The sequence below is a fragment of the Bos grunniens genome, chromosome 22 (assembly GCF_055505025.1).
Source record: "Bos grunniens cultivar Pamir isolate PY7600 chromosome 22, Bosgru_T2T1.0, whole genome shotgun sequence".
NCBI classification, from domain to species: domain Eukaryota; kingdom Metazoa; phylum Chordata; class Mammalia; order Artiodactyla; family Bovidae; genus Bos; species Bos grunniens.
This window is the reverse complement of record NC_141186.1, coordinates 14,806,956-14,833,435: the sequence shown is the minus strand read 5'-3', so window position 1 is coordinate 14,833,435 and position 26,480 is coordinate 14,806,956. Positions and strand designations below refer to the sequence as shown.

General features: G+C 49.3%; 2 protein-coding genes across 31 annotated transcripts in view; one reads left to right on the top strand and one right to left on the bottom strand.

Annotated features, from left to right (window-relative positions):
• Positions 1 to 1,748: 1,748 nt before the first annotated feature.
• On the top strand, positions 1,749 to 7,454 carry CCK (cholecystokinin). Its single transcript, XM_086366139.1, has 3 exons — positions 1,749 to 1,926; positions 2,979 to 3,194; positions 7,045 to 7,454. The coding sequence occupies exons 2-3, from the start codon at positions 2,981 to 2,983 to the stop codon at positions 7,176 to 7,178; spliced, it is 348 nt and encodes a 115-aa protein (XP_086222265.1). The 5' UTR covers positions 1,749 to 1,926; positions 2,979 to 2,980; the 3' UTR covers positions 7,179 to 7,454.
• Positions 7,455 to 18,787: 11,333 nt separating this feature from the next.
• TRAK1 (trafficking kinesin protein 1) overlaps positions 18,788 to 26,480 on the bottom strand; it is a 155,628-nt gene continuing 147,935 nt past the window's right edge. For 21 of the 30 annotated variants that reach the window (XR_015150984.1, XR_015150986.1, XR_015150982.1 and 18 more), the window contains 2 exons: positions 24,649 to 24,751; positions 18,788 to 21,638 (listed from right to left, as the gene is read on the bottom strand). Coding sequence is in view for 19 of the 30 variants with exons in the window: in XM_086366120.1 (XP_086222246.1) it covers positions 20,840 to 21,638; positions 24,649 to 24,751 (902 nt within the window). In the remaining 11 variants the exon portion in view is untranslated. Of the gene's footprint in view, positions 21,639 to 23,765; positions 23,857 to 24,648; positions 24,752 to 24,862; positions 24,924 to 26,480 lie in introns of those variants that run through there. The other 9 variants (XM_086366136.1, XM_086366128.1, XM_086366129.1 and 6 more) reach the window with 4 other exon arrangements.

Below are 26,480 nucleotides of genomic sequence, written 5' to 3'. Positions count from 1 at the left end.
GGTCAGGAGACCATCACCACCAGCAGTAGCCTTAGGGAAATCATCAGAAATGCAGGTTTCTGGGCCCCATCTCAGACCTACTGAATTAGAAACTCTGGGAGGTGTTTGAGCAAGCCTCTTAGGTGATTATGCTCCATAACAACTTCATGTTCTCAGACATGCCTTGACCACAGTCACAAATAAAACTAGTTTCACCAAGTGAACTACACAGTAGCCTCCTGGGAAAATCACTGGGAAACATCTAACCTGAAACTCTGTTTCAAAAATGATGCCTATAGATTGCAGAAATGCAGCAGCCTCTAGGTGATGGCACCCCACTCTAGGACTCTTGCCTGGAAAATCCCGTGGACGGAGGAGCCTGGTAGGCTGCAGTCCATGGGTCGGTAAGAGTCAGACATGGCTGAGCGACTTCGCTTTCACTTTTCACTTTCCTGCATTGGAGAAGGAAATGGCGACCCACTCCAGTGTTCTTGCCTGGAGAATCCCAGGGACTGGGGAGCCTGGTGGGCTGCCGTCTATGGCGTCGCACAGAGTCGGACACGACTGAAGCGACTTAGCAGCAGCAGAAGCTAGAGTTTAGAAAGGGGACAACAACCAGAGGCATCTCCCCACTAAGCATCCCAGGCTCCCCACCCACCTCAACACCACAGTCCCACCAGATTCTGATTTGAAAGAATCAGGTCCAGATCTTTCTTCAGGAAGGGAAAAGGGGAGAGGGGCGGGTGGCTACCCTCAAGTCTCAGGCTGGAAGGTCTCAGTCCGCTGAGGCTCCAGGAACTGTGGAGAAGCCTTGGCCAGTTGCTGCTTCTGTTGGCTCCCCGGTTGCTGAAATGGGGTTGTCAATAATTTTGCAGCACCGGGAGAACTGGAGCACTAACTAGATGACTCTAACCCAAACGGCTTCAGGGCGGAGGTGGGTGTAGACCCCTGTGGCGCACTGGCCAGGAGCGCGACCCCACAGGGAAGGGCGCACAGCTGCCGCGGCCTCCCTTGTCCCCACTAGGGGGGTGAGTGACAAGAGCGAGGTCTTTATTTCAAAGACGGCGGGGACCGGCTCAAGTGTGAAAGCTGGGGAAGATGGGACTGGCAGATGCCGATGCCAGAGGGGAACGGCGATTGGGGGGCTTTTGGGGACACTCGCTGGCGTCGCTTGGCGACAGGAGCTGAGGGCGCCGCGGGCAGGACGTAGCTCCGCTTGGAAGAAAACACAGCCCTTTCCCAAACTCCGGGCAAAGCCCAATAGACTCATCCTCGTTTTACAACTACGTAAAGCAGGGTCCGCGACGCCCGCAGCCAGCCGTGGAGGAGCCCTTTCGCTGACCCAGGGACCCTTGCCCTCGGGATCCTGGGATCAAGGGGCTGAGAACAAAGTTAAAAGACCAGAGCAGAGCAGTCTGGGACGCTCCAAGAGGGGCCGACACTGCCACCGTCTCAGAATTACACTTTGCTGACACCCAGCACTGTCCAGTGCCACTCCATCCTATCCCGGGTTTCTTTTCCGGCCCCTCTGGTCCCCAAAGCGAACTACAGGCGCGCGGGCAGCTTCTCCATCCCGCAGGAGAGTCCCATTCCTAGGTCTCCCATCCTGAAGACGGGGAGCTTCGCGCTGGAATGGGCAAGGGAGAGGGGGTGCACGGAGCTGGGGGAGGAAGTCCCCCCGACCGAGACGCGGCTGACGCCACCCACCCCGCCACCCACCCGGCTCCACATGGCCATTGCCCCCTCTCTCCCAGCAGCCACCTCAATCTATTGTCGCCCCGGCGGCCGCCCTCGGAGCACGTGCCGCTACCCCTCTGCGTCAGTACTGGGTAAACAGATGACTGGCCAACGACTCAGGCGGGGCTATTTAAGAGGCAGCCTTCTGCCCGCCTACCTTGAACTTCTGCTCTGGCTGGAACGCGAAGCCGGCTGCGTCCTATTCCGAAGGTAGGTTCCCGGCTCTCGGGGATCCAAGTGTCCTCGACGAATGGGTCTTCACTTCTGTTCCCCTTCCATTTCATTTTACCGTTTTCTGTTTCTTCTTTCCGACAGCTCGAAAGACACTTCTCCAAGTCACAAAGGACAGTGCGGTCTGGGTGGATAGGGCTGGTTTACAGACTTGTACTCGCTTGCTTTGTTCTCCAGCGCAGGCAACGCTGGAGCATCTATTTGCTCGGGTTAGCGGGCAAATTGCGATTCGCTAGATGTTACTACACAGCGGTCCAGTGTACTTTGCAATCTTTTCGAATAAACTACCGAGAGGTTTTCAATTTAAATTCATTTTCTGAATACTGCGGGAAAACTCAAGGTTTGGGGGATAGAACCATCCCAGTGTTTTATCTGCGCGCATCTAAAACGCAGCGGTGCTTGGCGGACGCCGGAGGACTGAGCGCAGATTTCTGATTTTTTTAAAACCCTGCCTGCGTTTTACATAGTTGTTCATTGCCAATTCCCATTAGCACCTTGAGGAAACTTGAAAAATACGGCGTTTATGTATTGGTCTCATATTTTAAACCGTGCTTCTCAGTTTTTCACCATTTATTTCCCTGTTTGAAGCGTCTGAGCTCTCTGGTAAGGTGCCTCTTTTCTTCAAGGTTCTTATTTTTCCTACAGAGTAGTCCCTTTCGGATAATTTTCACCTGTCTTTAATCTCTTGTTTTTCCAGTTAGGAGAAGAGAGACAACGCTGTAACACTTCCTCAAACTAAAGGAAAACAGAAGACATTCCTTCTGCTAAACAGGGCAGAGGACAGGGTCTCTCTCCGTCCCCCACACCACTCCCGGGCCCCGACTGCGGTTCACCCCAAAGAGGAACGCGGTGCGCCCGAACGCGCGTGCTGCGGTCACCGGCTCCCTAATGCTGGCACCTGCCTAGCGGATCCGGAGCCCCGCGCCTTTGGGCTGAGCCCCCTTCTCTGTACCTTGGGTGTCCGACCCTCCTCAAGAGCCCACGGATGCCCCACCTTTTCGTTCACGTCCCCTTCCCTCTGCTCCCCGCAGCCATGAACCGCGGCGTGTGCCTGTGCTTGCTGATGGCGGTCCTGGCGGCGGGCGCCCTGGCGCAGCCGATGCCTCACGCGGACCCCACGGGCCCTCGGGCGCAGCAGGCGGAGGAGGCGCCCCGGAGGCAGCTGAGGGCGGTGCCGAGGGTGGACGACGAGCCCCGAGCACACCTGGGCGCGCTGCTGGCCAGGTACATCCAGCAGGCTCGGAAAGGTACGCAGGCTGCCTCTCTGTCCCTCCCTTCTGTCTCCAGGCCTGACCCTCTTCTCTACCATTGGGCTGGTGAAGGCGGGTGACTCCTGGGGAGCCAGGGGGTACCTGGGCAACAGGATAAGGTGAAAGGTGTTTCACTTTCTTTTCTCTGATTCTGCTTGCCCCAGACAGTGCAGTTTTCTGTACCTCCTTTGTAGCAAACGGAGAGGGAAGGGGCAGGACTTAATTTAGTAAGAGAAAGCTTTCTTTAAACTAATTTTTGGTACTGTGTTTGCTGTTTAGGTTCAACATATTGTAAAGATATTAAAAGATGATTACTGAGCAAATTACTAACTCAGAAAGAGTTTGCAGATCCACTAAACACACTCTACTGTGAATATAAAGGACAGGAGCTGCCCAGCTACTGCATTTGGAAACCCTCTAGCAGGCAATGGTCAGCGCTAAGAATACTTGAGAGCTGACAGCAACAGTCTAAGAAGTGACTATGTGTCGATTTTCATGGAAGTATGTAACAGGAAGAAAGAATCAGGAGCAGTTTTGAGTCCTCTTTTAGCAGTGGTTTAAGATGATGACCCAGCAAGAGATGTGTTTATTTTCACTTTGCTGTTGGAGACACAGACCCAACTGCCGCAGGAGCTAAACAAGTCACACTTTCCTCAGCATCAGAGTCTTTCTCTAGGAATAAAGTAATTCAGCAGCTCAGTAGCTGAGTGGCATACGGACAGCCCTGTCCCTTTCCGGGGCCTGACCGTCTCATCTGTAAAGAGGGCATGAGGTGGGGTTCCCCTCGGCTCTTTCTAGCTCTTCGTGAGGTTCAGAGGGAGGCTCGTTCATCTCTAGGGTCCTTGGAAATCATGATTTGAACTGGGACAGATTTTTTTTTCCTATCAACTTTATCTAAAGTGACACTAATGGTGAAGCCGTGTTTTAAATTGGACCAATATGGCTGGATGAAAAACTAGCAAATGCTGCTGGGAGAGGTGGGAGGTGGGCTCCTTTCCCACAAGTCTCTCTTAACGTTAACTGCTGGAGTTCCGGGGCCTGGATTTGAATTTTAACTTGTGGCTTGATAAAATGGGGAGAAAATAAAGGGTTTGGCTGTCCAGAGTCTCCTACAATTCCATAGGAAGGTGAGAAGGGACCTTTTTGACCAGGGCAATTCAGAAGGGAAAAAAATAGAAGATGATGCATTACATTTCATCCTCTTATTGGGGGATTGTCCCAACTACCATCTTCTATTTTGCTTTCCTCCTAATTATATTGAAAGATGTGGAAATATTAGACAGATGACAGAGAATGTCTGAAAATTTGGAGGTTCCTGCTGTCTGTCTGTCTGAAAGTAGTTTAAAATCTGTCCTTGGATATGGGTTGAATATCCTAGGTTTTTCGTTGACCATAATCTGGAAGCCCCTTCCTACCTTCAGGAAAGATCCACCAGAAACAGTTCTGGGAAAGAAGCCAGTTACCAAATGATTTCCCAACTCTTAGCTGGAAGGGCCTTCCTGCTGTCTTTTCTCAGCCCTTTGCCTTCAGCCTGCAGTGACAAACAAACCCATATGGGAAGAATCGTCACTTGAAACTTTAGCTGCCAACACCAAGGATCAGTGCTAGCTGGAAAAAAAAATCATTCTCTTCTATTTGACAAATATGAACTAGAAATAAGTATCTCCATCTATACAATTTCTTTGTTTTATACATTTTGAGATCACAGTGAATATTTACTCAACTGTAGTATATGCCATGCTTAAAGATTCTAAACAAGATAATGCACCCTTTGGGGAGAGCCCAAGAGTTTATCATTAAGAACTGTCTATGGAGATGTCAGTGATGTGAAGAGAAGGAATTCTATTAGTGTACACCTGCCCCAAGCCCAGCACAGTCCAGTGCTCCATCTGTGTTGTTTCTCTTTGTCCTCACAATAACCCTGTGCAGTAGGGTCTCATTGTGTCAGTGTGGAAGCTGGGATTCTGGAAGATTGGATGCCTAGATGGGTAGCACATCTCGGCAGCATAAGGGCTGGGAATTTACTCAAGTCCTGCCCTCTCCAGAGGGTCTGGAAGCCATTCAGCTTCCCAGCTGTACTGCTCATTACAAGTTTTAAAGTTTCAAGGAGCTAGGCCCTTCAATTGTGTGAGTTGGTTGTAAGTGCCTGCTCTGTGTACGCGATGGGGAAGCGAGTGAGGACTCTGGTAAATGCACAGAAACATGTGTGCAATGGGGAAATTATGGGTGATACAGACACAGCTTCCATACTGTACACGATGCCCCCGACCAAAACCACGGAGGTTGCTGCTCACACTGAAGCTGCCATGTTGCTTCCATTAGGTGGCATTTCCAGTGGTGCCCAGCCCTTGGAGGGGGCATTCAGCAGCAACAGGCAGGAGGACGAGGCATATTTTGGTGTGACTCTGTACAGATAACTGGGTCTGAGAGTTTTACTGAATGCAGGGACTAATAGTTCATCTGAAAGGTGTTGAACAGCAAAGGCTGATTTCCTCTGCATAGACTGGCAACCCCTGCAAAAGAGCTGGAATGTGCTGGGGTGATGCTTAGTCCCAAGGCTGAGAAGTAATGGGGAGGGGAAAGAGAGGGAACAGGAAGAAAGTGTGGGGACATTGCTCCATAGGGTTGTTTCTGATTTTAAATTTAGCTAGCTTTATTTGATTATCAGGATACCTGCTTCTGCAGTGTCATCAATAAATAAGCTGTGGTCCGACTTAATGCAGCTTGGGCAGCAGTTGGCAAGGTCAGCCTTGTACAGAAGGGCTCAATGCCAGCATTGTGAGCAGTGGGGACACAGTGGCCCCCAATATAATAGTAACCAATAAGTGAGCCTCTACCCCTCTGCTCTTGAAGCCACTTGGGCTTTGCCCAGTGAGATCCCTGAGGGACTGTTCTTGCCCCTTGGTTTGTACAACAGAAGGTATGATACTAATTTTATCCCCAGGATGCCAGTGTCTATGATCTGTGGGCCAGAACAGTCACATGCCTCATCATGGCCCTGCCCACTCAACATGAATCATACCTGGACTCCTGTTCCGAAGGACTCAACTCCCATCCCCATGGGCCCATTTCAGGTTCAATGATTGCATGTTGGTCAAAATGGCTGAACTAAACTACCTCTGTTCTGCCCACCCTTCTTTGAATGTTTCTGAGATGCTAAGATTTTAATCTGCTGGTGTGCCTTTTTCTCAATATAATTTTTTTTTTTTTTAGAAAAAGAAGGTACCTTTCAAATTAATAATTTTAAAACAGCATTTATCTAGCAGTGAGATTGGATTCCATTCTAGAAAAGCCATTCTAACATCAAAATATTTTCATCACATTGCCTTGACAAGAGTCAGGTAGGCTCAGGGATATTAAGGGGTAAATTTTATTTTTTTGCCCTGTAGGATCTTCGTTCCCCAACCAGAGAATGAATCATGTCCCCTACCTTGAGAGCATGGAGCCTGAACCACTTGACCACCAGGAAAGACCCTTAAAGGATAAACTTTAGAGATGGGTACTACTGGGGAAATCCTGCTACATAAGGGAAAACACCCAGAGCAGTAGGAAAACCTAGGCAGGTCTCAGCTATGAAAGGCGAGAATAAATTAATTAACCTAAATTCTTACAGATTGCAAACTACACCGCAACTAGAAAATACTACCCTCTCTCCAGTTACACAGACATGGGTCTTTCTTTTCTCTTAGGTTTTGGCCCAGCAATCTCACTCTCTCGATAACTCTTTGATACATTTAAGAGGGTGTATGTTACATATTGCCAGGCCTTTTCTATTATTTGCCTTTACAATAGGAACTAGTGATGCTCTTAGATATAATTATCCTGTTTCCTTCCTCTCTGCCCCTAGCTCCTTCTGGCCGAATGTCTGTGATCAAGAACCTGCAAAGCCTGGACCCCAGCCACAGGATAAGTGACCGGGACTACATGGGCTGGATGGATTTTGGCCGGCGCAGCGCTGAGGAGTTTGAATACACCTCCTAGAAGATCTGGCCTTCAGCAGTGTGATAGGAAGCAACCTTCTGACTCAAAGGAGGCAGAATAAGAAAACAATCACACTCATAACTCGTCTCTGATGTCTGACATTTAAAGTATCTATTTATTAAGTTTTCAATGTGAAAAATCTGTCTGTATCATTGTCCAACACAACCTCACACCTTGGCAGAAATGTATAAAAGGATGACAAAATGTTTTCCTTATCTGTGACCCCCAGTCCTAATGTGTTACAATGCTATTAAAGTGATTTTCTTCTGTTCCTCATTCTCTGTGTCTACAAATGGCAAAAAGTCCTTTAGTCTTCAGAAAGTTCAAGGAGGGATTCCTGATGTATGGGACCAAAGGATGAATCCCTGCAGTCGATGATCAGAGAAAAGGGACCTGGGTTTTATTCAGCAAAGGCCCCAGGTGGCCTGATGCAATAGGAAGCCCCAAAGGAGACAGACATTGGAAAGAACGGTGGTTAATTCACTTTACAAGGAACACTGCATTTTGGTTCCATATCAGTTGGACACCATCCAGTGACAGTCTGGGAAGTAGATGGTAGTCTACGTATTACTTTAGTTCTCAGTCTTTGATACGCCAATTAGGACCAGATCCGAGCATGCATGGCTTGAGGTTGAGGCCTGGAGTTCATGAATGACTATATGGGGTTGCCTTCCTGAGCTACTCTCTCTCTCTCTCTCCAATCTCCCCAGAACTTTCCAGTTTCCTGGGACTCTTCTTTTTGGTCCTCCACCCAAAAACTTGGCTCTGGTTATCCTGTTCTGCCATACACTCTCATACTTGGGCCCATGTTTGAGTCTGAGTAACGGAAGAACAGTGAGTGAAAAAAAGCAATAGGGGTTGATGAGACCCTCTTGAGATCATAACTCCTCCTATCTAAGAGCCAGTTGCCTCTTCCTCAGTTTTGGCCTTGGCCAGGCTCATGACTGACCTTTAACCACTGTGGCTATGTGTTTGCCAGGGGGCTGTGGCATGAAAGAGAAGAAAAGAAAAACAGGAAATATTTACGCTCTCTGGCCATTAGGAATTCCCTCTTTTACTCCTTGAGCCAGAACTAAGGGATGTCTCCTGGAGATGGGTTTGCTGTGCCCCAGATTGCACTTTTAGTCCTAGGTTATGTTAAGTTCAAGAAAAGTCCCCCACACAGTCTTCCAGGCCTACTCCTGCATCCTCTTTGACTATCAGGATCTGGTAGTTTCTAATGGAACCCTAGGATTTTGATGAAATATTATCTCAAGATGTGATGAAATTAAAAAACCCAAGTCACTCACGCCATCAAGGTATTCTCTAAGATTGGGTGGCTTATTTTATTATCTTAATTCTGAATACTATAACTCCCAAGAGCCTTCTGGTTTGGAAAAATCTCAAGACAGCACGAGAAGTTTCTGACAAGTGGGATATTATATGTAATTAAGCTCCAAGACTAGCAACTTTTCTTCCTTTTCGTTCCCATGGCTCACATGCTGGTCTGGGCACATGGCAGGCAGAATTGGCACGAGTTCAAGCCTTTCCTGCCCTAACACTTCGGGACTGTAGCCAGAGTGACTCACATTGTTTGATCTTTTTCCAAGTTCCATTCTGAAAAGGATTCAACTGCTCTCTTTACCATCTTGTGTGTACTGTTATAAGCCCTTCGCTGGCCCAACAACATGCATGGAACACACTTGTATGTCAGGTACTATGCTGATGTGGCTGGTACAGCTACCAAGAGCTCCAGTGGGAGATTCACAAAATCACAGTACAGTGCTTCAGGAATTATGGCAGATACTAATAATATTCAAAGGAAGGGACAGAACAGAGCAGCAGAGCTGGCTGAATTAAGGGGCAGGACAGCTGGGCAGCTGCCCTTGGAGCCAGTCTCAAAGGGACATCTAATCAACGCAGCAGCAGATCAGGTGTCAGTGAATTTCTTTATACTTAGTAACTTAGTTAACTGAAGAAATGGGCATCCATTCCTCCCCTACAGAAGATTACAATGCCCTCAAGTGGACAGTTTTTTTAAAAAAAACCACTCCTGTGGTTGCCAGCCCCTCTTTGTAGAAAGTCACACTGAAATCTGCAGAATTCAGGCCCACTTCTTTGCCAACCTGCTGGTTAACCCTCCCAGTCAGCTGAAGTTTCAAAACTGGATAATTCAGGGCCCTGGACTGTTTATTCTAAGAATGGGTGATTTTTTTAAATCTTAATATTGGAACTTTTAATATGACTGCCAAATGGCTCCAGGGTTTGAAAAATCACTCAATGAAACTGAAAAGGGAACAAGAGCCACTAACAAATTCTTTTTGTAGAATTAAACTCAAGGAAAAAAAGGAACTCTTAAATGTATTTTTGAAGACAAGTTGGTAACTATGGTTACCTCTAATTAATGAGCAGCTCATGCTTTCCAGATTTGAGTGGAGGAAAACTGAAATGAAAAACAATTCCAAATTAGTAAAAATGCTAAGTTCCATTGAGTGCATGTAATGTACTTTAGAAATGTAATTTAATGTCTGTTGAGTCTAGTAATTAAGAAGTTGGTCTTGCATTTTCGATTATTTAATTTTATTTTTTTCTGTAAATTATCATTATTGCATGTTAGAAAAATATTGGCCCATGACAGATCAGTTTGAAAAATAAAACCAACCAACTGATCCTTCACCATTAAGGGTTGAGAAGTACCACAGTGCTGCTGCTACTGCTAAGTCACTTCAGTCGTGTCCGACTCTGTGTGACCCCATAGACGGCAGCCCACCAGGCTCCCCCATCCCTGGGATTCTCCAGGCAAGAACACTGGAGTGGGTTGCCATTTCCTTCTCCAATGCATGAAAGTGAAAAGTGAAAGTGAAGTTGCTCAGTTGTATCCGACTCTCTGCGACCCCATGGACTACAGCCTACCAGGCTCCTCCGTCCATGGGATTTTCCAGGCAGGAGTACTGGAGTGGGGTGCCATTGCCTTCTCCGAAGTACCACAATACATGTTCTTAAAGTCCCAGGGATTTGCCACCTGGCTAAGCCCCTTGTCTTCACCCCTGTGTAATCTGCTTGTCAGAGCTCTGGCCTTGACAGCAGCCTCAGAGGGGGCCAGAGATTGGGCATCAGCTGATGCAAATGAAGGGATCTTCCTACCCAGTTCCCGAGCCAAACAACCATTTCTGTGGTGGGTCAGCCAGTCATACAGCTGAGCACACAAGGCAATAGCTTCTCACAGACTAGTGACCCCAGGGTGATGAACACAGCCGGTGGCTAGAAGTTAGGTAACCAGGAGAGTGAGGAATCACATGCATGCTGTTGCTGTTATTCTGCTAGTCTACTTAGTGTCACAGGTGACAAACAGAAGTCTCTGGGAAGACCAAGGATTTATATACTGGGGGGCTTGGGAGAAAACACCTCTCTGGCTTTTCTCTTCTGAATAAGGTCGCTAAACATTGGCCTGCACTTGTGGGTCTCTGCTACCAATGGCCCCCAGTGCTGCAGTTGCCTGCCCCTAGAAAACCCTGTTGAATTCTGCCTTGCCCTGTGCCTTCCCTCAGACTGGGGGTCCCTAAGGGAGGGCTGTGTCTCCCCTTATTTTCTGGTTTTGTGAAGGGAGGCTGTTATCTCCTGCCCACTGTGGTTCTCAAGGACAGGGTTGTGTTTCTTCAGAGTGGGCTCTCTGAGGCAGGGCTGTATCTTGCCCTCAGACTGTGGCTCTTCAAGAACAGAGCTGTGTTTCTGTTTCCATCATAGGAAGCACCCTGAAACAAGGCTGTGTCTCTCCTCAGACTGTGCTGTTTTTTCTTCTTCTTCTTTTTTTAAATTAACTAATTGATTTATTATTATTATGTTGGCTGCACTGGGTCTTTGTTGCCGGGGCTTTCTCTAGTTGCAGAGAGCGGGGAGGCGGGGGGCGGGGTGGGGGGGTGCTACTCACTGTTGCGGACATGAGGCTTCCCATAGCAGAGCCGTGATTCTGGCGTAGGGAGGGAGGTGACGCTCAGTATTTGTGGCGCCTGACAGTGAGATCTTCCTGTGTCTCCTGAATTGGCAGGTGGATTTTAAACCATTGGACTACCAGGAAGTCCAAGAGCTGCGTGACTGTGAGTGGTTTCCAGAGGCAGGGCTGTTTCTGTTATCACACTGGGGTCCCAGCAGTCTTGGCGGTTTTTTTTTTTTTCTTTTCTTTTGGCCGTGCCCCTCGCATCTTGCGAGATCTTGGTTCCCGCACTACCGGTTGAACCCCTGTGAGGGCAGTGAAAGAGTGAAAGCAGCGAGCGACCCTGAGGGAATGCTGTATCTCCCCCCTTCCTGTGTCTCCTCAAGGGCAGAGCTGTGTTTCCTCAGACTGAAGCTTTCTAAGGCAGGGCTGTATCTTCCCTCAGACCGGGGCTTCCTGACAAACAGCTGCTCCCCTCAGACTTGGAGTTTCTGAGGCAGGGGTGTATCTCCTCAGAATGGCTCTTCAAGAGCGGGGCTGTTTTGCCTCATAGTGAGGCACCCTGAATGAAACAGGGTTATGTCTCTCCCTCAGACTGTCCTGTGTTCTTGTTTTAATTAACTAATTTATTTATTATTACTATTTTGGCTGTGTTAGATCTTCGTTGCTTGGGCTCAGGCTTTCTCCAGCTGCAGAGAGCCGGCCTGCTACTCTCCCTTGAGGAGCACCTGGCTTCTCATCGTCTGAGCGGCGGCTCTAGCGGGAGGGACCTGGGTAGGGGCGCTCAGTATCTGTGGCACACTGGCACGTGAGATCTTCCTGTGTTCCCTGCATTGGCAGGTGGATTCTTAACTACTGGACCACCAGGGAAGTCCAAGTGCTGTGTGACTGAGAGTGGTTTCCTGAGGCAGGGCTCTTTCTGTGATCACACTGGGCTGGAAGAAGTCTTGGTGGTATTTTCTCTTGGTCAAGTGCCTCACGACTGGCGTGATCTGAGTTCCTGTACTAACGGTTGAACCCCTGTGAAGGCAGTGAAAGAATGAAAGCAGCAAGTGACCCCTGTGGGGGCACGCTGTATCTCCCCCTCCCTGTGTCTCCTCAAGGGCAGAGCTGTGTTTCCTCAGACTAAAGCTCCCCGAGGCACTATTGCATCTTCCCTCCGACTGGGGCTTCCTGAAGAAGAGCTGCTCCCCTCAGATTTAGGATTTTGGAAGCAGGGCTGTATCTCCCCCTAAGACTGTGGCTCTTTGAGAGCAGGGCTGTGTTTCCTCAACGTGGGGTTCCCTGAGGGTAGGTGTGTGTTTCCCTCAATTTTGGGCTCTCTGAGGAAGAGCTGTATCTCCACTCAGAATGGGGCGCCCTGAAGGCAAGGCTGTTTTAACCCTCAGATTTGCCCTCCCTGAGGCAGAGCTATATATTCCACTAGACTGTGACTCTTGGAAAGCTGGGCTGAGTTTACCTCAGAGTGAAGCTCCCTGAGGTAAAGCGGTCTCTCCTCTCAGCTTGGGGCTCCCTGAAGGAAGAGTTGTGTTTCCCCTCAGATTTGGGCTCTTCGAGGAAGGGTTTTATCTCCCTTCAGAATGGGGCTTTCTGAAGGCAAGAATGTATCTCCCCTCAGATTCGAGTTCCCTCATGCAGGGCTGTCTCCCCTCAGACTGCGTGTCCCGGAAGGCAGCGCTATGTCTCACCTCAGATTCGGTTTCCCTGAAGGTGCACTCACTCCTTTCACTCCTCAAGCTCAGGGCTGTGTTTGGTCAGAGTGGGCTCCCTGAGGCAGGGCTGTTTCTGATCTCAGTATCAGGCTGTGTGGCAGGTCTATGTCTCCCTCCCAGATTTGGGTCTCTTTGAAAGCAGGACTATCTTTCACAACAGTTGGGCTCCTTGAGGTATGGCAGTGTCTCCCCTTCCAGTTTCCTGAAGGATCATTATATCTCCCCTCATTGTAGCTTCTCAAGGGCAGGGCTGAGTTTTCTCAGAGTGAGCTCCCTGAAGCAGGGCTTTATCTCACTCAGACTCTGTCTCTTGGAGAGCAGGGTGGAGATTTCCTCACAGTGAAACTCCCTGAGGTAAAGCAGTCTCTCCTCTCAGCGCTTGGAACTTCCTGAAGGAAGAGCTGTGTTTCTCTCAGATTTGGGCTCTCTGAGGAAGGGCTTTAACTCCCTTCAGAATGAGGCTCCCTGAAGACAGGATGTATCTCCCCTCAGATTCGAGTTCCCTCAGGCAGGTCTGTTTCTCCCCTCAGACTGGGGCTCCCTAAAGTCAAGGCTGTGTTTCCCTTAGATTCATCTTCCCTGAGGCAGGGCTGTATTTCCCCTCAGATTCCACGTCTCTGAGGGAATGCCATGTTTCCCCCTCACTGTGGCTCCTCAAGCTCAGGGCTCAGAGTGGGCTCCCTGGGGCAGGGCTGTTTCTGATCTCAGTATCGGGCTCTGTGTGGCATGTCTGTGTCTCTCTCCCAGACTGGGTCTCTTTGAGAGTAGGACTATCTTTTCTGCTAGTCACTGGGGCTCCCTGAGGTAGGGCATGTATCCCCTTCAGTGTCTCCCCTTCCAGTTTCCTGAAGGATTGCTATATCTCCCCTCACTGTGGCTTCTCAAGGATAGAGTTCTCTTCCCTCAGATGAGGACTCCCTGAGAGTAGGGCTGATTCACTTAGATTCCAATTGTGGAAGGGCTATATCCCCCCTCTTAATGGGGCTCCCTGAAAGCAAGGCTGTGTCTCCTCTCATTCTGGGGCTCCTTGAAGACAAGGTTGTGTCTCGCCTCATATTTGCGTTCCCTGATGGAGCTCAGTATCTCCCCCTCGCTGTGATCCTTAAGGGCAGAGCTGTATCTCTCCACAGATTGGAGCTCCTTGAAATCAGTGCTGTGTTTCCGCTTAGCATGGGGCACCCTGAGGGAGGGCCATATCTTCCTCTCAGGCTGTGGTTCTTCAAGAGCAGGGCTGTGTTTCCCCATAGTGAGGATCCCTGGGTAGGGAGGTGTCTCCCTTCAGACTAGGGCTCCCTAAAGACAGAAATGTCTCCCTTCTCAGACTCAGGTTCTCTAAAGGAGCTCTGTATCTCCCTTTCTTTGTGGATTCTCAAGGGCAGGGTCTCCATCTCTCTTGAGGCTTGTGCTCCCTGAAGTCAGGGCTGTATTTTCCTTCAGACTGGGGATCCCTCAGGCAGAGCTGTATCTCACTCAGGCTGTAGCTTTTGGAGAGCAGGGCTGAGTTTTCCCCACAGTGGAGCTCCCTGAGGTAAAGCTGTCTCTCCTCTCAGCTTGGGGCTCCCTGAGAAAGGGCTGTATCTCCCTTCAGAATTGGGGTCCCTGAAGGTAAAGCTGTATCTCCCTTTAGATTCAAGTTCACTCAGGCAGGGCTGTGTCTCCCCTCAGACGAGGGGTCCCTGAAGGCAGAGCTGTGTCTACACTCTAACTGCAGCTCCTTGAAGACAGGGTGATGTCTCACCTCAGAATCCTATTCACGGAGGGAGGGCTGTGTCTCCCCCTTACTATGGATCCTTAAGGGCAGGGCTGTGTTTCCTCAGAGTGGGCTCCCTGAGGCAGAACTGTTTCTAATCTCAGTATTGGGCTCTGTGTCTCCCTCTCAGACTGGGTTTCTTTGAGGTCAAGACTGTGCTTTTTCAGGGTGGGGCTCCTGAGGGCTGTATCTCCCCCCTCAGACTATGGCCCTTTGAGAGCAGGACTGTATTTCACGACAGTGGGGTTCCCTGAGGTGGGGCATGCTTTCCCTTCCAGTTTCCTGAAGGATTGCTAGATTTCCCCTCACTGTGGCTTCTCAAGGACAGAGTTGTCTCCCCTCAGATGTGGACTCCCTGAGGGTAGGGCTGTTTCACTCAGATTCTGGCTATGGAAGGGCTATATCCCGTCCTCTTAATGGGGCTCCCTAAAGGCAAGGCTGTGTATCCTCTCAGTCCGGGGTTGCTTGAAGAGAGGGTTGTGTCTCCCCTCAGATCTGAGTTCCCTGATGGAGATCTGTATCTTCCTCTCACTGTGATCCTCAAGGGCAGGGCTGTATCTCTCCACAGACTGGGTCTCCCTGAAGCTGGTGCTGTGTTTCCCCTCAGAGTGGGGCTCCCTGAGCCAGACTCTCCTCAGACTATGGTTCTTTGAGAGCAGGGCTGTGTTTTCTTTTAGCAGGGCTCCCTGCAGGCAGGACTGTGTCTGCCCGCAGATTTAGGCTCCCTGAAATCAGGATTACATTTCCCCTTAATATGGAGCTCCCTGAGCAAGACTGTATCTCCCCCTCGGACTGTGGTTCTTAGAGAGAGGACTGTATTTCCCCTCAGATTCTGGGTCCCTGAGGCAGTACTGTGTCTCCCACTCACTGCAGATTCTCAAGGGCAGGGTTGTATTTCCTCATAGTGGGGCTCCCTGAGGAACAACCGCATCATAGAATGGGGCTCCAATCTTAGAATGGGACTTCCTGAAGACAAGACTATTTTCCCCCTGCTTCACACTCCTTGCTGCAGGGCTGTCTCCCCTCAGATTTGGGTTCCCTGAAGGAGCTCTGTATCTCCCCCTCTCTGTGGGTCCTCAAGGGCAAGGCTGGGTTTCCTCAAAGTGGTCTCCTTGAGGCAGATCTGTGTCTCCCCTCAAACTTAGGCTCTTTGAGTCAGGGTTGTGTCTCCCTTCATTTTCGGTCTCCTCGAAGGAGTACTGTACTCCCCCTCACTGAGGTTCCTCAAGGGCAAGGCTCTGTTTCCTCAGTTTGGGGTTCCTATGTGCGGGTTCAGTTGCTGTTATGTCAGACTCTTTGTGACACCATGGACTGTAGCCAGCCATGGAATTTTCCAGGCAAGAATACTGGTGTGGGTTACCATCATCTACTCCACAGGGTCTTCCTGACCCAGAGATTAATCCTGCGTCTCCCTCATTAGCAGGTGCCACCAGGGAAGCCCCTGATGAAGGTCTATCCTCCTGTCAGACTTGACCTTCTGAAGTCAGGGCTGCCTTTTCCCTCAGAGTGGGTCTCCCTGAGGTGGGGCTGTGTCTCATCTCAAATTCAGGCTCCTTAAGGTAGCGCACTGTGTCCTCTCAGACTCGGCTTTCTCAGGTATCCATCTTGCTTTCTTTCCTGGGATCTTTCACTTCTGCTCCAGGCATTGCCGAGTCTCCATGTTGCTGGTTTAAGCTGAAGGCCCTGCTTTCCCTCTCTGGTTTTCAGTTCTTTGGAACTTTAGAGTTTGATCAGCCTGAACCTTGGGATTTCATGTGGTGAGATCCTCAGTACCACTGAAAAAGTACTTACCCCAACCCTGGATTCAATAACAAAGAATAAAAAATTATTTAAAAGAAAGATGTATTAAAAGGGGGTGGGTTTGTTTCAAAAGATGGAAATACCCTAATATAGAATAGTTTTTTGTAAACTGTTTTTTAAAATTGCTTTCCTGTGTCTCCTGGGAGTGGCAAGAGGCTATTTGGGGTGGTTTCTTCCCCATCCTATGCTCAATTTTTTCACTAATACCCTAAACCTGTGTGTATGCCATCCCCTGGTTTATGAATGCCTCCCTTCAGTTCGCCTGGCTTCATTACTTTCGTCAATATTTCTACTAGGACAGTTGCCTGCCTTGAATTATTGATAATTTTCAGGGAAACACATACCCATCTGATTTTAGGATTGGACCATCAGGACAGGTTCCATCGGGTCTTCTGCTGTCTCCAAGTGCCCTCTACAGGCCAAAGAAAATAAATCGTCCTAGGATATAGTGTTTTCCAGCCAGGAGCCCAAATGTGCAAAAATTTAATTAAAAAAAAATGTTTTTTTTACTTAATCCCTATTATGACCTCCCAGTCAGTTCAGGTAATTCATAACTTTCTACCTCCACCAATTTCTCCTCAGAAAGCATCTAAGTTCTGTGACCAGCTTTCATTCTAGCTTGTGGGAGGCATATGTCCTCCTGTCTTATTTATCCTGTCTTACCCAATGGTTTTAACATCCACTGTTGTCTGAATAAGTTAGTTCTGCAAAATAGTGGTTTCTCTAACTCTATTGTCCTTCTATTCACCTTTATACTTAGAAGTATGCATTCTAGGTTCCTTTTCCCATCTCTCCTCCATACCTTTACCCTCTGTTTGGAATGCCTTCCCCACTTGGCAAATCCTACTCATCCTGGAAACCCAGATACAGGGTCACCTTGTCTCAGAGGCTTCCTGTACCAGTCGGTAGAGTAACTCATTCGCTCTCTCTCCCCTTCAAGCATGGTGGCTGTAGCTACAGCTGCCTGGCTTCCCTGAACCTTTGAGACAGAGGCCCCTCCCATGGCAGGACACCCAATCAAACTCTGCCTGATCTGGCACAGTGGTTCTCAGAGCTTAGTGAGCCCCAGGATCACCTGGAGGGCTTAGTGAAACGTACCTGGGCCCTAGCTCCAGGGATTCTGATGAAGCACCCTAAAACTTCACTGGCTTAACGAAAGTTGGTTTCTCCTTCAGAGCATATGTCAAATGTTGGAGGGCAGGTCTCATGGGTCCTTGGAGACCCCGGATGATGATAGCTCCACCAACTTGTGACACTACCATTTCAATGCTTGAATTTAGAGCAAGAGAGGAAAAATCATGAATGGCCTTTTCTCTGCTCACAGCCCACTGGCCAGAAATAATCCTGTGCCCTGACCACTGCAAAGTGGCTGGAAAACATTGGCATCACATGGACAATTTGATGAACACTGGTTTCTCTACCATAACCACTCGCCCCTTATTTACTGGCACACACACACAGACCTGCTCTCTGATCCTCAAACACGCCAAGTGCGTTCCTACCTTTGAGCCTTTGTAGTAGCTGCTCTCTCTGCACTAATGCTCCTGTGCCAGAGCTCACATGGTCGATTCAAATACCACCTCCTTGGACAGGCCTTACCTGACTGCCCAAAGCAGCCACCTAGTCCCTCAGATCAGCCTATTTCAATTCTCTGTACAGCCCTTATTATGCCATGTTTGGTCATCTCTTCCCTGTTCAAAGACTGTATGTATGCTCCATGAGAGAAATCAACCACTTATCACCGTGTCCACACTACCTTGAACAGTGCCTGGTCCATCACAGATGTTCAAAATGTATTTCCTCAGCTCAGTAACCTAAGGGATTTCCCATTTACAGGTTGAAAAAATGGAAGACCCAAAGAGAAGTGGCTTACCCAAGGTCACAGCACTATTAAATGGTAGCACTTGACTGAAATCCATGCCACTGGAACCACCAACACTATGTTTGCTTGGGTCACTTCACTGCTTCCACACGTTTAAGTGGCAGTAAGTTTTGTCATTTTCTTCTCCATCTAGTGATCCTCCACTGTCCTTGGTTTTTAAATCTCAACCAAGTCCTATGGAAGGCAATTTGACAACATCTATTTGGGAATTTATTCTATAGGTAAGTTCATGTGTGTGGAAAATTACATATACGCAATATTTTTTCATTTCAGTGTTGTGATAGTGAAAGTTTAGAATTAATTTAAAGGTTCATGGGGGTGTACATGTATTCACAGTGGGCATGTACACGACAGAGTAGTATATAGCCCTGAAAAGTGAGAGAGTGCTTCCAGCTCTGACTAGAAGTTTGTCTAAGGGAAAGTATTACATTAAAAGAAAGGCGGGATACAACAGAAGTATATGTCTTTCATTTAAGTTCCCCCAAGAGCTGAATCCCTCATGTCTTTCAGAGATCAACTCCTCAATGCAAAGAACAAAATACAAATCAGTAGCAGTGTGGTTTCCATCATTTGATCTTATTTTATTGGTATTCATCAGCAAATAAAATTTTATTGTTGATTTTGGATGCATTACAACACACTTTTTGGTAGTGGTTGCACAATGTTGATCATTTATTAACTATACTAAATACTGCAACCTCTCAATTGCTGAATTTTACATGGGTATTTCCTTTGTGATGATGGGTGGCTCCTCTCTCTGAATACATAAAATGGTCCATTCCATCCATGGTTTTCATATTCCTTTGTTATTCTACCTACTGCTTTAAAATACATTCAAATAAAAAGATATAAGTTCCGTGCAGTGAGTGCACACATACCACAGAGAGGAGAGTTGAAAACATAATTAACCAACACCCTCGTGTTCAGAGAATAAATAGTCTGAAATCATGGGACTGAAGCTTGCTCCTGGGAACTTTCTCAAAGTATCTTCTGTGGACAAAAGTTCACACTCACTCAATTGAAGGATACATCTTTTGCCAAGGGGGTGGAAGAAAAAGGGAATGGGGGGTGCAAAATGATGATTTTACTTGCATATGATGTTATCCTTCCATAAACATTTGGAACAAATGGCCACAGAGCACCATGATGTACAGTCCCCAGCTCAGAATAAATAAATGGTCTGCTTGGACTGGAAAGCCACAGACACACTGTGACCAAGCTGGATAGGACAAAGAATGTTTAAAATATAGCACACACAAACAATAAATAAAAGTTTGAAACTTGGTGGATGACAGGGATGGGACCAGGCTCCCTGTTTGTTCATGGTTCTTCTCACAACACCTCTACCTTTTCCTAACGATAAAAAGTGGCACAAGGACACGAAGGGCTTTTCTGGGACCGCTCTTTTCTGAAACAAGAGGGCAAAACATGTGGATATTGAATGGCTGCAGCAGAAGACCACAGATGTGAGAATACGCTCAAGGGTGTCGGGTCTAGAGTAAAGACCAGAACTAGCGGACCTCCAAAGCCTTGTTTCTCTGTGAACTGGTTTGGTGTTACCTTTGGCCGTGTTTCTACTCTTTCACTGTTGACAAGTTTCATTCACCACCTTTCTCCCGACCCCTTTTCCTTAAGGTCCTATTGTTAAAGTCACGTTGGCTCTGGTCTTAATCAATTGGTTGTGACACTGGGTCCCAGAAATAAGCTGCTATCTCACTAGCTGCTTGGTGTGTCCGAAACTTGTATTTTGGTGTCACAGAACCATAGAGAGAACATTTTACTGCGACTTCCCATCTAGTACCATTACTTCCCTGCATATATTAAAAAAAAAAAAAAGGAAAAAGTAAATCACACAGAACACACAGGGGCTGCCAAACGGTGCAGCAGGAGTGTAAATACATTCTCTTTCAGGTCAGACATCTGGCCTGACAGTGGATTACAAAACATGGAAGGATGACTTCGCATTGAAGGCATGAGAAGAAAAAGTCACAGGTCAAAAAAAAGAAGCGACCGTCCGTTGGGGCCGAGCAGTGAAGGTCTTAAAGAAGCTGGGGCCCCAGAAGGAAAGAACAACTAACTCTTCCATCGTGAAAGCTACGGCAACTGCACGTGGCTGCGGACGGAGGCCCCTTACGCTCTTACGGGGCGGGAGAGGCGAGGTGCCCAGTGACGCCAGCGCGGCAGAACCACTGTGCCACCTGACAGCTCAGGAAGTGTGGCTCTGGAAGGCAGCCACAAATTCACTGGTTTCCTATCCATGGGATAAGAACACACTTGGGGGTTTCAGTGCTTCTCAAAGGAAAGAAGGAAAGACACCCGGCTGCTCCTGCCCTCGGCCGCCAGCATAGGCTAGGTCCTCAAGAGTGATGTCGCTGCTGGGGCGCTTCCTGCAGGATCTGAAGGAAGGGCAGGGCAGATACAGGTTTCCAAGTCCTATGTACACATTTTACAGAGTCTCCACTCTGCCCCCATTAGGCACGAGGTTGATTTGTCTAGCTCAGGAGGGGATGGACAGAGGAGGGCAGAGGGAGCGTGCGCAGGGCAGGGGGAGGAGAGGGAGGCGGGAGCCAGCCTGGTCTCCTCTAGGGGAAGGGCCTCTTCCCAGCCTCACCGTAAGCTAGTTTGTTTGGGGAGCTTAGCACCCATCAAGATGCCCGAGGTGAGTGTCACAGGGGCTTTCATCTGCATGCTGGACCCCACCATGGTGGGGAAGCTGCGGTTCCGTCGGATGCCACTGTTGAGCTGGAGCCCACCGATGGCACTGGTGACAGTAGGGCATCCGAGGGGCAGGCCTTCGGGTACCAGGCCTCTGGGGACAAGGGCCTGCGCAGGGCCTGGGGGCCCACAGAGGAGAGGTCCCTGGTCCTCAGTCAAGGTGGGGACATGGGCTCGCCCTGAGTTCACCACTTTGGCCACGCCAAACCTCCTGACTTTGTCCACGAGGTTGAGGTTGGAGACAGACACGTCAGTCTGGCTTTCACTGCTCCGGACCACCTTCTTCTCCCTCACCTCCCTCAGGATGGAGCTGGCTGGCTTGGAAGCCAGGAAGTTGTCGTAGGGAGGGCTTGTGCACTTGAACTCGAAGGAAGGTGGAGAAGATGTGGGCGTCTGCATAGGCGAGTTGGGTGGTGTGGAGGGGATCACTGCCATCCTGGGGGTATAGGAGTGCAGGAGGGTGCCCCGACCGGCCCTGTCCCAGCTCTGGGGGTCATACACAGCCGCGGAAATGCCCCGCTCCTTCAGCAGCCACACCAGCCCCAGGGACGTGCTCATGGTGGTCGTGGACTCACGGACGTTAGTGAAGGATTCGGCCAGGCTCAGTCTCCGGGGAGTGCACGGCGTGGCCACTGGTGTGGATTTCAAGTGGCTGGCGCTGCCACAAGCCGGAGTCGGGGCCGAGTTAAGGCTGATAAGAAAACACAACAGGTCACTGATCAGAAAATGCCCAGGAAAACCAAGGAAAGGGTCCGGGCCAGCCTCCTGCAGGGGCGCAGGGCAGGCCTGGGACATACTGAGGGGACTCCTCCAACCCAGGTTCCCTGGATGCCTCTTTTCATGTCTGATCCTCCCTCTCATCTGTAGAGGCCGTGGAGTCTCTGAATTGGGGGGGCTGGTTTACATCAATAGGAAGCTGCACGTGATTCCCTTCTCTCAGCCCTAGAGGGTGAGTACAACTGTTGGCTTTGCAAGTGAGGAAATTAGGCTCAGATTAGGTGACTTACTCAACATCACACTCAGCTACTCAGTGGAAGATCCTGGATTCGAACCCAAGTCTGAGTGACCCCAAAGATAAGACAGGAAGCCCTGCAGCAGAGAGGCGCTCTGTCTCTACCAATTTCCTCAAATTTCTGCACTCCTTCCCAGTACCCATTTCCTTGAGGTAAGATGTTAACCAGGGCTCTGCGGTATGAGTTGATTCTGGGTGTGGCTGAAGCAGGTGGAGAGGGCCCCTGGGCAATGGGGAGACTGAGGCTTGAAGGTGCACATCAAGTCAGCAGCAGATCCCAGGCTCCTGACTCCCACTACAGTGCTGTTTCCTCTGCACCCTGCTGCCCTTCAGTACTCTTCCTGCGGGTGCTGAAGTCCACTTTAATGAGTGGAGATAGGGGGACAGATGATACATGTCATGTATCATCAGATCTTCATCTAAAGAGCCACCTAGAAAAAGGCCCACTGGGTGGTGAAACCTGGTTACTAAAGGGAAAGTGGAGAGATTCTTCTGTCCACTTACATATGACTGAGGGCCCACTAGATTCTAGAAGCTGGGATTCAGCAGTAAGGAGAATCAAGGCAGAAAGTGTAACAAAAGGGCAGCAGTGGGAAATGCATTGCTGTCTGCCTGGAAACCAGAAGGGTCCCTCTTTTCACAACTGCTACAGGGATGGAGTGAGGCACCCCCCGACCCCAGGCACAGAGCCCCTAAGCTGTTGCTGGATGAGCAACTGAGGGGCACAGAAACATCCCTTCTGACGGTCTCATAAGACCTGCCCTGGCACCTACCTAAGGACGCAGCAGGGGCTTCGGGTGCCCCTGGGAACAGGCAGCTGGGTGGTCCCCAGTAACTCGGGGATAGAGCCCTCTCTCCCCAGCCCGGCAAGGGACGGGCCACATACCCTGGACAAAGCACCAACTTAGGGAAAGGGGAGGAAGGGGACAGGCTCTGGGGCAGATCCCCAGAATGAGTAGAGCAGGGACTCCTCCTGTGGGAGGACAGGTCAAAAGCCAAGTACAAGTTGCAGCATCATTTGGCTCCACACTCAAGTGACCTCACTGCTGGTCAGTCTATACATGGTAAGGAACCCAGAATAGGCCCGTCTCACACAAGCTTAGGAGTGGGGATGCTGGTGGGTGGGGAGCACTCAGAGGAACATGGGATTAGAAACCACAGCAGATCCTGAAGCTTAAAAGGTGGGTCTTCAAAAGGCACAGGTGGATTTCCACAAAACTGATCTACAAGCAATCGAGGGTGGAAAAAATCTGTACTTGGTCACAGAACCACTTCTAGAGAGATTTTCCATTTTTGTTTCAGGCTGCCATTCTTTCAAACTCAGGCAAAAAGCCTTCTCCTGCTACTTACTTCTCAGGCTTTTTCATCCCTGATGAGGCCATAAGGACTTAGAGAAGAAGGCAGGGGTGCAGTGTTGAGTCCTACAGCTGCCATCAGAAGAGTGCCAGGGCACCAGCCTCTCCCAAGGGGAAGCTCTGTCCATTGCTTTTCAACACAATCTCTTCAAACATAAAGCTGGGGGATGGGGAAGCCAGGTTCTCCAGAGGCAGGAAGGGAGATGGAGACAAGCTAAAATTTAGAGATCCCCTTCTGGTAAGAACCTTGGTTAGACCTGTATTAGTGTTGGCACTTGGCTTGACTGGGGTGTTTAGACAGGTTAGGGGTATCTGCTGTCAAGGCCGAATTAGCCAGGCACAACCACAGAGACACATCCACGCCCACGTTGCGGGTTAGTGGCGGCCACACGTGCACACACAGCTCCTTCACAGGGCCCTGCCAGGCAGGCCCTGCTGGCGGTGTGCTCACCCCCTGCCTTGCCTGTGGGCTCACTCTCTGCCCTACATCTGCTCTCAGCTCAACAGGGCCTGGGGCTGCTTCGTCGTCCTCCTCACATGACCTGTGGAGAATTATTCATAGTTGAAGGTGCTCCTTGGGGTGGCTGCTCCCTCCGAGCTGGCCCAACTCGCCTCCCTCCTGTGAGATACTTTCCACTCATCCTGGCACCTCGCACCACAGAGAAAATGGCTGAGGGGGGTCACACCACCATGTTGTGGGAGACCGTTTTCCCTTTCACCAGAAGCTCTGGGAAGCCTGAAATCCAGTCAAACAGACCCTTCCCCCAACCCTGCCAAGGCCACACAAATCCTCTCGTCAGATGGCGCTAACTTCTATCACTTCTTGGAGGCATCCAAGGGAAATGGACCACATCAAGCATGTGGTTCTGTTCAAGTTTTATCATTTCGGCTGTTACAGTGTGGCTGTGATGCATACATGGTTCCTGAGACCATTTCCAGGGGCATAAGGGCTACCACAGGGTTCAGTAACTCCATTCTGTGAAAGAACATGTTCTACTGGCAAATTTGGGGGCAAAAAGCCAACAGACTTGGCCTTAGAGCCTGCGGTAGTGCCCTGAACTTCAGCTGGTTGAGGCAGGGCCTAAGAATCTTTCATGGCCAATACGAAAGCAACTTAAAGTGGGTCCAGGTCTCTCTATTCTGTGCTGGCTATGAATCAATAGGGGTCTTGATTCAAAAAAAGAGATGGGACTTGAACAGGTGAGAGATGCTTCCACTGGCTGGAGTTGGTTTTGAACAACCCTCTTGCTACTTCAGCTTTCCTTGACATTAAGTCTTGCAGGGAGTGTTCCCACCTCACCCCACCCTGCCCACCCCACGGCTGGGTCCCTTACCTTGGTGTGACCCGCGTGAGCTCGTCTGAAGGATGCAGGATGCGACAGGTGGTGAAGGTGAAGGTGGAGTTGGTCTGTGACATGCACTTCCCAGGGTGGTGGGCTAAATTGGGGGGAGGGGAGGAACAAAATATAGTCCTTGCATCCAAGTACACCCACGAGAAAAGTCAGAGTCCCGCATGGCCCTCGACAGATGCAAGAAGCGATGAGCTACCTTGTAAACTGGATCTGGGCGAGGAAGGTGAAACACGAATGTTCTGGGTCGAAGGTGGTCCCTCAAAAACAACCACACTTTTGAGCACTGGCATGCAGAGCATCGAATTCCAGCTTCCAACCCAATCCAGACAGGGTTTCCCATCAGCGTTCTTTGGCCAGTAGTGGATCCAGTTTGAAGGGCCAAAGGGCCCTTGGGGCTAAATTTGGGTTCCCTCCTCAGAGATTTGAACCGGCTTTCTTCTTTTGTTGCTTTACTTTTCATTGGCAGATAGGTGCCAAGCTCTGCCAAGGGGAGGGGAGAGGTGCAGGGCAGGGAGAGGCACTTGCACCTAGAAACAGGGCAAGGCTCATGGGCTCCCTTTTCAGTTTACACAAAAAGGGGCTTGAGGAAGCTGGCTCCACTACTGCCTATCTGTGGTCGGCAGGGAGGGAGATGGGGCCTCAGCTGCCTCAGCAACAACGTTGCTGGCAAAAGTCCCAGGGCCCAGACTCTCTGCCAGGACTGGGCTGGTACACAGCACTATAAGCAGCACCAGTTCCCCTGAGCTGCTTTCTTGCCATTTCTAGGATGGCTGGTTTCTGATGAAAATGAGTATGTTGTCCTCAACTTATTTCCTTTGAAAGCTCCAAAGAGTTGTTAAGGCAGCTGAAGACTAGGATCTGGAGCAAAGTAAATCACAGAAGCTTTAGGACCATGCATCAGAAAACCGCAGGTAAGAAGTAGGAATAGAGTCTACAGGAGATATCATGATTGTAGAGGTCATCCTCATTCATAACTCAAATGCAAAAGGAAAAAAAAAAAATGTTGCTCCCAATAGCATGCATGGTGAGGTCTAGGGTCATCCCCTCCTCCCCACCAACTCCACCCCTGCAGCCTCTCAGCCCCCAGAGACCTCCTGGGAGAAAAATGATTAGGATATTGGAGGCCATGAGCACGCTGAAGATTCAAAAGTCTGGAACTAGAATCTTCTAGCTCTTTATGGCAAGTTTTCTCTTGGATTTGACAAAAAGGAAATCAAACCAGAAGAGATCAGTGCCCCAAACCTACAGATCCACACACAGGTGACTGTGTCTTTAAAAAAGAAAAAGGAAAAACAAGAAACTAGATGAAATAAAAAAAATATTGGAGACACGCAAATTGAAGGCAGGCAGGACAAAGCCAAAGCACAAAAATGGTGGCAGTGACTCAGGAGCTGTGCAAGACTGGTTTGCCCTGATGACTGTGGTCCAAGTCATCTCTGTGTGTCAAGGAAGGCTCTGATAGCCGCTGGCATGGCAGCCAGCACCACAGCCACGAGAGCAAACTCTCAGCCTCAAGGAGCTCCAGGCAAAGCAGGAGGGGTGTGGGAAACACATGTAAAAATAGCCTTTATGCATCTTTGTTTCTCAATCAAAAAAGTAATGGTTTAGGAACTCAGACAACTGAAAAATGACTGTGAGCAAAACAAAAACGGAAGAAACTATGAAGAAAAGGCAACCGACCAATCACGATTCTCTGACTGCAATAAAGTCTGGAAACAAAAGCAACAGAAAACCTGAGAAAAGCATCCCAAATAACAGGCATGATGGGTTATTTGGGAGGGAGGGAAAAAAAATGCAGTAAGTAGAAGTAATTA

Coding starts and splice junctions, on each gene's coding strand:
- CCK (XM_086366139.1), top strand. CDS start 2,981: ATGAACCGCGGCGTGTGCCTGTGCTTGCTGATGGCGGTCCTGGCGGCG. Junction 3,195..7,044: donor CATCCAGCAGGCTCGGAAAG/GTACGCAGGCTG, acceptor CTCTGCCCCTAG/CTCCTTCTGGCCGAATGTCT.